General features: G+C 36.1%; 1 protein-coding gene across 2 annotated transcripts in view; it reads left to right on the forward strand.

Moving 5' to 3' along the window:
* BMP5 (bone morphogenetic protein 5) overlaps positions 1-14,119 on the forward strand; it is a 116,990-nt gene that overhangs the window by 46,472 nt on the left and 56,399 nt on the right. For both annotated transcript variants that reach the window (XM_060164110.1, XM_060164111.1), the window contains exon 2: positions 8,786-8,978. In XM_060164110.1, the coding sequence (XP_060020093.1) occupies positions 8,786-8,978 (193 nt within the window). The remainder of the gene's footprint in view (positions 1-8,785; positions 8,979-14,119) is intronic.

Genomic DNA, 14,119 nt, shown 5'->3' on the forward strand with positions numbered 1-14,119 from the left:
CACACATGTCCCTCCCAAACCCCAACATGATTGTGCCACAATGGTACTTTTCTACATCTGTCCTTCTCATCCTGAGCTCCTATCTCTTTGCTTCTCAAATCTCCTTAACTATTAGACTTTGGCCCAGAGCAGTTATCCAATCAATATTTGGGGCTTGAATAAAGTTAGAGGGATCACAGTGGCTATTTTTAGGATAATCAAGATGAGTATATATGGAATGTGAGAAAGAGAAAAGCAGCCCCCTGACAGCCAGGATTGGGATTGGATCAAATAAGGGAGAAAAAAAAATTGAAATATATTAATTTTAAGAAATCAATAATTATTGCTATTATTGTTTATTTATTATTGAACATATCAGTTTTCATACCAACGCTTGACATGTATCATTATTATTATTATTGTATTCTACTAACCCCTGAGGGCTGAGTGCTGGGCCCATCCAGTCTGAGGAGGGAGGGTAGACCTTGAGACCATCTTCCTCCCTGTTCCAAAGCTGTCTTACACAAAACTTAATTCTTTTTCTTTAAAATTTTATTGAAGTATAGTTGATTTACAACGTTGTGTTTAATTTCTTCTGTACAGCAAAAGTGACTCAGTTATACATATATATATATTCTTTTTCATATTATTTTCCATTATGGTTTATCACAGGATATTGAATATAATTTCCTGTGCTATACAGTAGGATCTTGTAGGACCTTGTTATTCATCCATTCTATATATAATAGTTTGCATCTACCAATTCCAAACTCCCAATCCTTCCCTCCTCCAGCCCCCTCCCCCTTGGAAACCACAAGTCTGTTCTCTTTAAGACTTAATTCTTTGTGTCCCTAAATCATTCATGTTTTTTAAATCAAAATAATATATAACTATTGGATCATTAATTCAATTTTGTAAATTTCAAAATTATGTGTTGTGTATTTAATTGATTCAGGAAATTAATTTGTTTAGCTATCATAGGACAACATTTAAATTATTTAACCATCTCACCTTTCTTTTGCAATTTTTCTTCCTTATAAAACTGTATTCATAAGCATTTATGAATACCAGCAAGAGTATTTCAACTACAGGACATTCGAAAGTCAATTGAAATTGTTCTTTGAAACAAACCACTCAGGAAGACAATTTTCCCTTTTTCAAGTCACACATGGCTGTGGTATTAAGAGGCTCTTAGGGTTTCTGGAATCTGGAGTTTACCACACTCTCTGGGATGGTTATCCTTTCAAAGAAACACGTAACATGTGCATTCACTGACCAATGAATAGACCTTTATAGGACCAAGTTTATGTTTCTCAGTGGACTAGTCAGTGAAAGATGCCTTGCGGGATCTTGGTAGTCTCTTGTGGAGACATCTTGGTAGTCACAGGATAATTTTGCTATCTTTCTTTCACTTTAAAATGTAACACAGATAAGTAATAATTCTATGAGTAATCTCTTAATGATTTTTTGCACTCAGCAGCAAACAATGATCTGTATTCGTTCAACAGCTGGCTGCACTCCTGGGAGAACGCTATCTTTGTCTTGCAGCTACTGATTCTATTTGAATCTTCCAAGTTACAGCCCTTGTGTGGGAGATTAAGACCGATTGCCCATGGATGCATCCCCTTAAGACAGCAGATAAATCACTAAATAGATAAAACTGCAATCCTCTGTTAATTAGTTCTACTCTTCAGATACTGTAGACAGCAAAATATTTAGTCAGGACATTTCTATCCAATTTCTGCTTATGATAAAGTCATTCAGAGAGGTGTCTGTTTGGAGAAAAGAGACTGCCATCAGTCATTAACTTCTGTTAAGTTATATCTCAAAAATAAAAGGCTTCAGCGTACGTCTTGTCTTTAAACACAAGAAGCTTAATCTTTGCAGAACTTTGGCAATTTAGAGCATTTAGAATGTAGTTTGGTGCTTCTATAAAGGCGATCCTGTTTCTTTTCACTCTCAGCCCATGACTCATGGAATGTGAGCCTTCTGATTCATACTTTACCTCTTGTATTCTTTGATGTTGCCACTGTTTTAAAAAACCAACCTATAAAAATAAATTCATTCTCTGGTTCTGTCAGTGTAGGTGACCTTTCAGTTGTTCTAGTTGGTTCATAGATGGAAATGTTTGGAAGACACAAAACCTGCTTCCTGGAGACAGAAGGAGGTACATTCCCTACCATCGTTATGATCATGTTTTGAGTGGTAAGCTGTATCAATTTTGCTGATTTTTGATGGTTTCTTTTCTGTAAGTCGGTGTGTATGTATATGCAGAAAGCAACTCTTTAATTTTTGTAGAGAGCACTGTGGACCACTATCAGCTCAGGTAAATAAACAACTCTGTGTTGATGGGCTTGTTTAATTTATGGTGATAGTCACTGGTTTACATGTAACGACCTTCAAAACAAGCATGTATCATAAATGACAGTGGGAGATGAGTGCAAGGCATCAGTGTCATGTTTTCATGGCTGTTTGGCAAAATACAGTCTGTTGATCTGGTTAGATATGTAAGAAGTTATGAAAATAGCCGTCTGGACAGGTGGTTGTGTTCTCTCTCTCTCTCTCTTTTTTTTAATGGTGTGTTGCTATCTGCTTTATAGCAAAGTGAATCAGCTATACATATATTCTCTTTTTAAGTGCAGTTTTCAAAGGTGAATCAACTGATACAGGGTGTGTGTTTTAAATCTAGCTATATTTGTTCCTAAACTCTCCTTTCCACTTCAAGTGAGAGAAATGGTGTCTATGGTATGGGATGAGGAAATGGTCTCCACCAGAGACAAGTGTTAACCTCTTGGTGTCAGCCTGTTTTAACCCTTGTGTCGTTTTATCTCCTTGGACAAGTCTGGGTCTGGCTTGAGTGAGCTTACCCTTCTGCTTTTTTTTTTGTTTGTTTGTTTCACTTTGGTTTTTTTTGTCTTGTCTGGGAATGAGGAGATCTCTTCTAGCACTAAATAGGAACGTAATTATGACTTTTATGGAGTCTGGCAGATTTTAATCTGGTAACACAGATTTTATTAGAAATGATAACAAAGATGTTTTGGAAACTCACACATGGTTTTGTTGATGTAACATAGAAATGAAAAAGTGAGTTGAAATGTCCAAATATTTAATATACTATGAATCAAAACCCCCAAATAGTATACATTATAATGATTTTTTTCTATTTGTTTATTTGTTTATGTTTTAAGCTTCTCAAGCCATTTACAATTGCAATGTGTTATACAGCACACTGTAATTTATGGAGAAACATAATATATTTAATATATAAAATCATCACAATATGAACAAGGCAAAGATAGCTCCTATAAAAAGCTTACATCTAAGGAATATGAAATGTGTGTGTCTGTTCTCTTTCATCTGTTTTGGTTGTGCTGTTTTTAAAATATAGTTGTAGGAAAAGTTGCATGCTAATAGAGATATTATATAATGCTAATTCAGGTCGTGAATACAATCACTTGCTTATTCATAAACATTTTCTTAGATAATAGATAGAATCAGTATTAAATAAGTGAATATGATACAACTTTTGCTAAGATAAAGATTGGAGGAAATGAGTTCTAGAAGGAGCGGAGTCCAGAATGTATGGCATCCTCTATAGGGTAGGAGCATCTCGTAGAGGAGAATGTAAGCATTGAAATATCAACTCTCCTGAGGGGATAATTAGATTAAAAAAACAAAACTACATCCAGAAAAAACAAACAAACACACAGGGTCCTGTTGTTGAGGGCTTTGCGAGTTGAAATCTTGACACTGGGTTGAAATCTCTTCTCTCCCAATTATAGGTTGTGGGCTCTTGAGCAAGTAATAGAAACTTATGGATATAAGTGAGTATTAAATAAAATACATGCCCTACCAAATGAGAGTTAAATAAATTATCATGCTCTCAGTCAATGGGAAATGCAGCAGGATGGTGCTGAGTGAAAAGACAGACCAGCTTTTGATCTGTTCATAGACTTTCATTCAGCCAATGTTTATTAGAAGACTTCTTCGGATCAGGCATTGTATTGTGTTAGACGCCAGTTACACACTGATGATCAAACCCTTGCTTCTCCACATGTTCTCCACATTTTTGTATATTGCTGATTAACATTGTATGAATATACAGTTGAGTCTCGAACAACATGGGTGGGACTGCACGGGTGCACTTATATGTAGATATTTTTCAATAAATATATTGGAAAATTTTTTGGAGATTTGCAGCAATTTAAAAAACTCAGACATGAACAGCATAACCTAGAAATATCAGGAAAATTAAAAGAAAGTTAGGTATGTCATGAGTGCACAAAATATATGTAGATATACACATAACATACAAAATATGTGTTAATCAACTGTTTGTGTTATCAGTAAGGTTATTAGTAGTTAAGTTTTTGTGGGGTCAAAGTTATATGCAGATTCTTTGACTGCACAGGGAGTCAGTTCTCCTGGACCCCATACTGTTCAAGGGTCGTCACCTGTACTAACAACGAACTAGTCTCTAAGTAGGATGTCATTATGTAGGTGGTACGGACATTGAACAAAGATTTACAATGGGCTTTAGAAGACAGACATCTGTTATTGCCTAGCTGTCATCACCCAATTTCTTTTTTTTTTTTTTTGGCATAAATGTATTTTATTTATTTATATTTTTATCACCCAATTTCTTATTCTTAAGTCAGGGATATTAATATTTGACACCTCCCTAGGTAACTGAGATTACCTTGTGAATATTTGTGACCATCTTTAGGAGTGCAAGGCTATATAAATACTACTTTTATTCCATTACTCACTGCAACATGTCCCATGGAATTTACCAGGGCAATTATAATTCAAAGCAGTAGGATATAGGAATTTGAATCACTGGACAAATCTGCACTACAACTTTATTCTGTGTGGTGTATTTAATATAAAATTTTATTAAACTCTTTGAAAATCTGCCCCCTTAAGGGGTTAGGTTAAAGAGCCTGGATCAGAAAGCTGAAATTTTATAATAACAGCTGAAATTCTAGCTTTCCACTTTATTACACTAACATCTCACAGGGGATTCCAGAACAGTAGATGACTTTACATAATATGAATTCAATACTCATCTGCATTATGCAGGTGCATGCTTTAGATTGGACCCTAACAAACTTATGTCAAAGCCCTTATGCCCAAGACTATAGTTATTTTTGTCTAAATTTCAAATATAAAATTGATTGTTAATGAAAAATTGAATAATGATTGTTATCACTTAGAATTTTGAATATTGACTTTCAGAATAGAGAATATATATTTTTGAATGACTGGTGAATGCTTAGATCATAAAGTATGGAACTCCTCAAGCAAAGTCTGGGACAGTGTCACGTAGTCAAACACCAGGAACATTTCTGCAGCAAACCAGTAAGTTAAAGTGAGATAAATAGGGACTTTAAAGTCACCTCAAATCAGTTAATTTCCAGTTCTTCTGCCAAATGAAGTTGAAACCAAATTTTCAGTTTTCAGAGCTTTTTGGATTTTGGACTTGTGAATGCAAGATTTCAGATCACTCTTCTGTTTCTTTTTCTTTTTTTTTAATTGAAGTATAGTTCATTTACAATGTTGTGTTAGTTTCAAGTGTGCAGCAAAATGATTCATACATATATTAATATATATTATAAATATATTCTTTTTCATTATAGGTTATTATAAAATATTGAGTATAGTTCCCTGTGCTATACAATAGGTCCTTGTTTTTTACTTATTTTATATATAGTAGTGTGTTTCTGTTAATCCCAAACTCCTAATTTATCAGATCTTTATTAAAGCATAAATACTTAGTAAATTAGGACAAAGTAGTAGTTTAGAAGCAGAAGCAGCCTATCCTGGCATTTAAGAACCATAGCTTGGTGGCATCAAATGCTTGGATTCAAATTCTTTGGCAAGGTATTTCTTTTCTCTGCCTCCTCGGTTTCTTCATCTTCAAAATGAGGAAGATAATAGAACCTACTTCATAGGTTGTTATGAAGTGTAATATGTTAATATCAATAAAATGCTTAGAGCAGTTCTATTTAAATACTGTTTCATGATGTCATCTACTTTGTTTAAATTAGGATCAGAAAAGACAATTTTACAGTGAATTAAATGTAGTTCTTAAAAAAAAATATGTAGTTCTTTGTTGGGACTTCCCTGTTGGCTCAGTGGTTAAGAATCTACCTGCCAATGCAGGGGACATGGGTTTGAGCCCTGCTCCGGGAAGATCTCACGTGCTGCTGAGCAACTAAGCCCGGTGTGCCACAACTACTGAGCCTGCTCTCTAGAGCCTGCAAGACAAAACTACTGAGCCCGCGTGCCACAACTACTGAAGCCTGCACGCCTAGAACCTGTGCTCCGCAACGAAAAGTAGTCTCCGCTCGCCACAACTAGAGAAAGCCTGCATGCAGCAACAAAGACCCAACACAACCAAAAATAAATAAATAAATAAAATTGATTCTTAAAAAAAAATGTAGTTTTTCTGTAAACAAGAGTTGTGGCTAGTTTTAATATTCATACGTACACTCTAGTTATTAGAGATCCAGTTTGTAGGTGTTTTCTGTCCTTACACTTTGGAGATGGAGACCCGTTCATAGCAGTCTACACTAACGCCAGCTGGAGCTCAGACAGAAAAGAGGTTTAAATTATGGACCAAAATAGGATCTTAAAAATGTAGTCATCCTCCTTATTTAGGGAAAGTTAATTAATGATCTCTCCAGGGGAATGGACCTCTCTTAGGACCAAGATAATGATACTTAAATAAAACAAAACCTCATGAGTCATGGGAGGTGGTGTTGGTGTAGCCAGGCAGCCCGAGAGCACTGTTCTCACCAAGTCCAGGTGTAGCTTACATTTTCCTCTTTGCTTGTGTAGGTATCTGAGATGGAGGTGGGGCTGAGCTCCTAGCTCTCTTAAACCATCTCCTACTCCTCTGGAGAAAATAAACCAGAGATTATTTTGGAGGATGAAGGCAAGGAATTGTGGGTTCCTTTGTCATGAACTTCCTCTCAGACATGGAGCCCTGTCTGGCACTAGAATTTAGGAGTCCAGCAGCCTGGGTTCCCAAAAATCACTCCTCGATGATCATGATTGCCTTCTCTCTTCCTTAACCTTGACCCTTCCTCTAGTTAAGGATCCCAAGTTTCATATATTTTTAGTAGTGTTGGTATCATTTCAATTAACCTCCTAAAGATATTTTTTGTGTCTTAATCCAATATTTGAACATTGTGAATTGTTTATATAGCATACATCTTTTATCTTCTTGTAACAACATTTCAGCAATGAAATGTCACTGGATATATTTTAAAAAATTATTGTAGGTTTGTGAGACACTTGGAACACAATGCTTTGCAGTGAATTTTTTTTGTAATCTGTCCTATATTATCTTAGGTAACTGAGATTTTGAGAAACCTACCAGCACTGAGAAACTTAATTCCATCAAATGATATTGCATTACTAAAAATGAACCCTTTTAATAGGTGGTTCCTTAAGAAAGATTTTGGTACCCAGCATGAGACAGGCTGTGACCTGGGACCTGGGACCCTTTGTTGCAGTGCTTGCACCTGGACAAACATCTCTCCTCAAGCAATAAAATACAAAAAAAACCTATAAGGGACTAAATATAGTTGCGTTCATGAGCAGTTGGGGCAAATTATGGACAACAAGATACAAAAAGGCCAAAAACCCAATTGCCACTTCTGAAGAGCCTGGAGCAAAAACAGGGTGTCAGGAGCAAAAGCAAGGTACTGTGCATGCCCCCTGCACACAACAGCACGTAAGGGGTGGGCAAGCCACCCCTCTGGCCCAACTCCTGGACACACCCCTACCCTCACCCCATATAAGGAACCAGCTTGCCCCAACTTGGGAGCAAGGAAGGGAAACTGTTACTTGTTTTTGCTCCCCCCTGCTATAGCAGGGCCCCCAATAAAGCCTTGTCTGAATTTCTTGTCTGGCCTCTTATCAATTTCTATTGATTAGGAAAGGCCAAGAACACTGCTCAGTAACAAGCATAGACTGTATCCAATAATACATCATTTTACAAAGCTGGATTATGTAATGATATGCCTGACACTGTCCTGAATCCCTCAACACTCCTTAATATTCCCAAGAGGAAAAATTCTCTGACCTCATTTGGTGGGAAGGTTGCTGAAGGCATGTTCCTCTCTCAAATTTGCATAAGAACAGAGATCTTTGGGAGACTGGATGCTGCACCACGGGTTGGGGAGGTTGTACTCAATAATCTGTAAGAACTAATGAAAGTGCATTAAAAAAGATAGAGCTTTGCATTTGCTAAAAGGAGGAAAAACGTCACCCGGGAAGACACTTTAGAAACAATCTTTCTTGTGAAAATGCATTTGTTTTGTTTCCTTGACCTCTAAAATTTCATAAACACAGCCCCAGCTGTGCCAGCAGCTCCTCGGGCCTCCTTCCGACTTTCCTCCCTCAACTGTGCTAAATCTCACCATTGACTTCACCTGGAACTCTGGAGCTTTCTATCACAGAGTGCTAATTCCTGTATGAAACCTTCTCTGTTCTGGTACTTGATACACACTAGTAATAACTTTACAACCTTCACTTTTAAAAACATTTTTGGATAACCTTTCCATTTAGGAGCCAGGAATTTGTATAAAACCACAGAGGTTATATTGCTTTTGAACTAAAGGCTGTTGGTTTGTGGAATTTCCTTCAACTGGAAACACATATGAGTCTGTGGTTTTATGTTTTCCCAGTTTTATAACATCCTGCTTGTTTGTTTTCAAAGTGAAAGAATTTACCATTAATTTCCATACTTTATAAAGGCCTAACTTTTTACTTCCTTTTTTTTTTTTTTTTTCAGTTGAAAGAGACAAGGATTTTTCTCACCAGCGAAGGCATTACAAAGAATTCCGGTTTGATCTTACTCAGATTCCTCATGGAGAAGCAGTGACAGCAGCAGAATTCAGGATATATAAGGACCGGAGCAACAACCGATTTGAAAATGAAACAATTAAGATTAGCATATATCAGATCATCAAGGAATACACAAATAGGTATCAAATTTATATCTGACTTATTATCCTAGCAAATAAATGTTACATTGTAGTAAAATCCATTGATAACCCACCTGGTCTAGCAAATCATGCTTCTTTGAGTGTAATGGCATCAAGGCAGGTATAGACACATGAAAGATACATGTAACTGATCTGAAATGTGTCTTGTACATTTCACAGCTTTTCCTACTCCTTACACCAATCTGTGTGCTAGAGGGTCTCATGCTCCCCTGTATGTGATTTTCAGGCCCTTCACCTCATTTTGTAAATGAGAAAACTTTCATTTTATTCTGCACATATGAAATTTATAATTAAGATGATTTAAATTACTTGTTGTTTTATAAATTGGAGATGAGTGGCTTTATTTTTCCCTGGCATAGTGTAAACTCTGTGTAGTGTTATGTGGATTTTGATGGAAGACATTGTATTTGCAATAGATTCTGACAGTTAACCTGTATGTCTTCTGTCTATAAAATGCTTAATTCAAAATGGTACAAAAATAGACAGAGAATCTGAAATACTGAATGTATGATAACCTCAGCTGATAATTACTGCAAATGAGCCATCACATATAAGAATTAGAAAGGGACTTTAGTGGTGTTTTCAGACCAGTGCAGAAATTGCTTGGGTAACACCTTTTACAAATGATTAGCACTTTTGTTGGACAGCTCTTACATTTTTAAAGAAAATTCTTATTGGAATATTATATTGAGGTGAAATTTGTCTTCCATTCATTAAATCTAGATTTTCCCTTTGATGAAATACGATGTCCTTGTTTGATGAGATAAATATTTAAAGACAGCTGTCATAAGATCACTAAGGCCTCTTTCTCTCCTTACTGAATATTTCTAGTTCCTGGCCTTTGGATTTTTCTTGGTCTTCTAGTGAGTAGGATTTCTCAATGGGCCCCTCACAATACTCAATGAAGAAAAAGAATAAAAAGCTTCTGGGTTCAAAAGCATTTGAAAAGTCTACTTGTTAGACCGTGTTTTAGGAGATTCACCATGCATATCAGAATAGTAAAGTCTTGCAAGGTCTTTATGGTAAAGAAACTTGTCAATTTGGTTTTTCCTAGTCTTCCTCAAAATTATTCGACTATGGAATCTTTTTCTTTGGGTCTGTAATACTTAATATCCTATGAAACACTGGTTTAGCAAGACACACCTTAATAAATACTGATCTCTGTACACTGTTATTTTAAGAGCACTAATTTCAAGGCAGAAAGATCTCTGTTCTTTTCTCAGCTCTAACACGTACTAGCTATTTGTCTGTGGGTGAATTTTTTGTTTTTTGTGTTAAATCTCAATCCTGTGGTTCCAGTTATAAAATGAGGATACTAATTTTTTTCTCACAGGGACAGAGCCTGGCATACTACATTATTCTTTTAAATACTAAATAATGGGGGTGTCTTTTAAAATTAAATGACTAGAATTGAAAATAATGCTCCAAATACCATCTAATTATATTGCCATAGCTAACAAATATTTTATTTATAATTCTTCTTTTCTGCATCTGTTTCCACACTTGGGCTGGTGAGCTCCTTAAAGAAGGGATAGTGTCTTAAGTGATTTTTTTTTTTTTTTTTTTTTTTTTTTTAGTCTCAGCACTATGAATTTGTTTGATACAGTTTTGAAATTATCATTACCCATGAATGGGATACTTCTTCCATGAACATATCCTAAAATACTTGAATTATCTTACCTTTTGACCATTCACAATATATTTTTATGAAAGTTGAATTTGTACTTGGTTATTCAACATACCAAGTATTTTTTACAGGAAATGTTTGTACAGCAGGCCCCTATTTATTAATTAATTGTTTGAAACTAAATATAGACATTTACACTAATCACAATTAAAGGTCCTAACTTTTATTTAGGTCCATTGTTCTATCTGCTCAGGATATATATATATATATATTTTGCGGTACGCGGGCCTCTCACTGTCGTGGCCTCTCCCGTTGCGGAGCACAGTATCCAGAGGCGCAGGCTCAGCGGCCATGGCTCATGGGCCCAGCCCCTCCGCAGCATGTGGGATCTTCCCAGACTGGGGCACGAACCCGTATCCCCTGCATTGGCAGGCGGACTCTCAACCACTGCGCCACCAGGGAAGCCCTGCTCAGGATATTTTTGAATGTCATCCATTGAACTAGCTACCCTTTGAGGTTTCTTTCACTCTATTTTCTAAGTATGTTAACTACAGTTACATAATTTAAAACATAATAACAATGATGAGAATAAAGGACTAATAGAAGAGTCCATTGATAATAATATATAGATTTATTTATGAATGAACCCATGCTGATTTTTATTAATAATACATTTGAAATATTTATGAGTATTGATGCTTAATCAGATCTCATAATTTTTGGAAGTTTCATTTCTCTCTAAAAATGGAACATTTGTCTATCTTGAAACTTTGGTATTTCTCTAATTATAACTGATGTTAAACATATTATTTTCAATGTTTCTACAACTTCATTTGCCTGCTCTTTGAGTATTCTTGGGTATAATTTGGCTAAGACTTTACTTATTTTAACATGTGTACTTAATCTACTCTAAGATCCAGAATTTCACTGATACTTTTCCTAAATCTTTGAAAATGATTTCTAAAATCTAAAGTACATGTATCTCTTTGATTGGTGTTGTCTCACTCTACCATTCCAGACTCTAGGGTGGCAGAGATTGGATAGGATTCTACTCAATTTAATGAAAATTATTTTGAAATTTTTAATTCAGTAAATTCAATTCAATATTGATTCAATTCTACCAAGTTCACATTTTTTGAACATTTACTATTAAGTATTGTTGCTGAATTATGATTTTCTCCTGTAGGGTTATGCTATACCTATTGTCTTCTGTGTATTTGTTTTTGGTAATGGGTATGGAATTTTTTCCCCCAATTATTTGCTTCAATGTCTGAAACATATAAATGTACACATGCATACTGTACATTTCAATTTTATGTATCATTGATCAGGTGGGAGAATCTCTCACAAAATGCCTTCCTTATCTTTGAAGAAGGCAGTCATCCACTGTCAGTGGTTCGTTAATCCACAGTGTAAGAAAATGCAACCCTGTGCTGTGCTATTGTCTGTAAATCTAGGATCCCTTTTTAACATTCCACTTTCTCTGCCAAAGAAAGACATTTAAGGGACATAAGATATAGAAACAGCACATACGCCTCTTAGTGTATTTCAGGTTTCTGTGTAGAATTTCAAAGCCTTTGTAGAAAATGGTAGCATATAGTAATTAGAGCAGGGTCTTCGGAATTCCCACATGGGGAAATTGATGTACATCTTGGAGTCTCAGTTTAAAAATCTATAGACAAAAATAAAAGCAAAAATAAGTATTTCAGAACAATAAAAATATTTCAAATGATGTGGGAAAGACTGGTGCTTATCACAATGCAAAGACCAGAGTTGATACTTAATAAATATATCAGTTAACAGCTTAATAGGCGCAACTATTTTACTAGGATTTAGAGGGTTGTATACAAAGGGTAACCAAAAGTAGGTGGTTACCATAATAAGAGTAGCTACCATTTGCTACTGTTTATGTTAAGATAAAGTAAGCAAAATGATGCTAGGTGACTTTCCTTAATAAAAAATTAGCTGATCTTTGATTCATATGAAAGGAATTGGTACATTCTTAAGTCTAGTAATGAAATGAACACCACCCAACTTATGAGCAGTTGGAGCTATCTGTGAACTTGTTCCTGAAAACCCAAGTTTTAGATAAATAGTTAAATTCTCCTTTAAAATACAGTTCAAGGGGCCTCAGACATGAATCCGGGGTGCAGACTTCTGTCAAGCCCAAGTGGAGTCCTTGGCACTCTGGGTGCTGCAGGCAATGCAGATGGCCTGGCTCTGACTCTGAGGAGACAAGGCCACCCTGTGCTCCTCAGGCCACTGCCCGGCCCTTCTGGCAACTTTGGACCCCATTGCTGTGCATCAGCCAGGTGGTTCCAGGGACTTGGATGTCCGTGTCTTTTAGGGACCATTACTTCGCCAGCCACATGATTGCAGGATCTTGGTTCCCAGGCCAGAGGTCTGGCCTGAGCTCCTGTGGTGGGGGTTCTGAGTCCAAACCGCTGGACTAACAGAGAACCTCAGACCACAGGGAATATCAATCAGAGTGAGGCCACCCAGAGGTCCTCATCTCAGCACCAAGACTGAGCTCTATCCAACTGCCTGCAAACTCCAGTGCTGGATGTCTCAGGCTAAACAACCAGTAAGACAAGAATACAGCACCACTCATAAAAAACAAAAGAAAAAAAAGATCGACAGAAAATATGTTACAGATGATGGAGCAAGGTAAAAACCTATAAGACCAAATTTATTGAAGAAGAAATAGGTAACCTACCTGAAAAATAATTCAGAGTAATGAGAGTAAAGATACTCTAAAATCTCAGAAACAGAATGGAGAAAACACAAGAAACAGTTAACAAGGATCTAGAAGAACTAAAGATCAAACAAACTGTGATGAACAACATAATTACTGAAATTAAAAATACTCTAGAAAGAATCAATATAGAATAACTGAGGCAGAATAACGGATAAGTGAGCTGGAAGATAAAATGGTGGAAATAACTGCCAGGGAGCAAAGTAAAGAAAAAAGAATGAAAAAAATTGAGGACAGACCCACAGACCTCTGGGACAATATTAAACACACCAATATTCGAATTATAGGGGGCCTAGAAGAAGAAGAGAAAAAGAAAGGGTCTGAGAAAATATTTAAAGAGACTATAGTTGAAAACTTCCCTAACATGGGAAAAGAAATAGTCAATCAAGTCCAGGAAGCACAGAGAGTACCATACAGGATAAATCCAAGGAGAAACACATCAAGACACATACTAACCAAGCTATCAAAACTTAAACCGAAAGAAAAAATATTAAAAGCAGCAAGGGAAAAAAAACAAATAACATACAAGGGAATCCCCATAAGGTTAACAGTTGATCTTTCAACAGAAATTCTGCAAGCCAGAAAGGAGTGGTAGGACATATTTAAAGTGATGAAAGGGAAAAAACTACAACCAAGATTACTCTACCCAGCAAGGATCTCATTCAGATTAGACTGAGAAATTAAAACCTTTACAGATAAGCAAAAGTTAAAAGAACTCAGCACCACCAAATCAGCTTT

The sequence above is a fragment of the Lagenorhynchus albirostris genome, chromosome 10 (assembly GCF_949774975.1).
Source record: "Lagenorhynchus albirostris chromosome 10, mLagAlb1.1, whole genome shotgun sequence".
NCBI classification, from domain to species: domain Eukaryota; kingdom Metazoa; phylum Chordata; class Mammalia; order Artiodactyla; family Delphinidae; genus Lagenorhynchus; species Lagenorhynchus albirostris.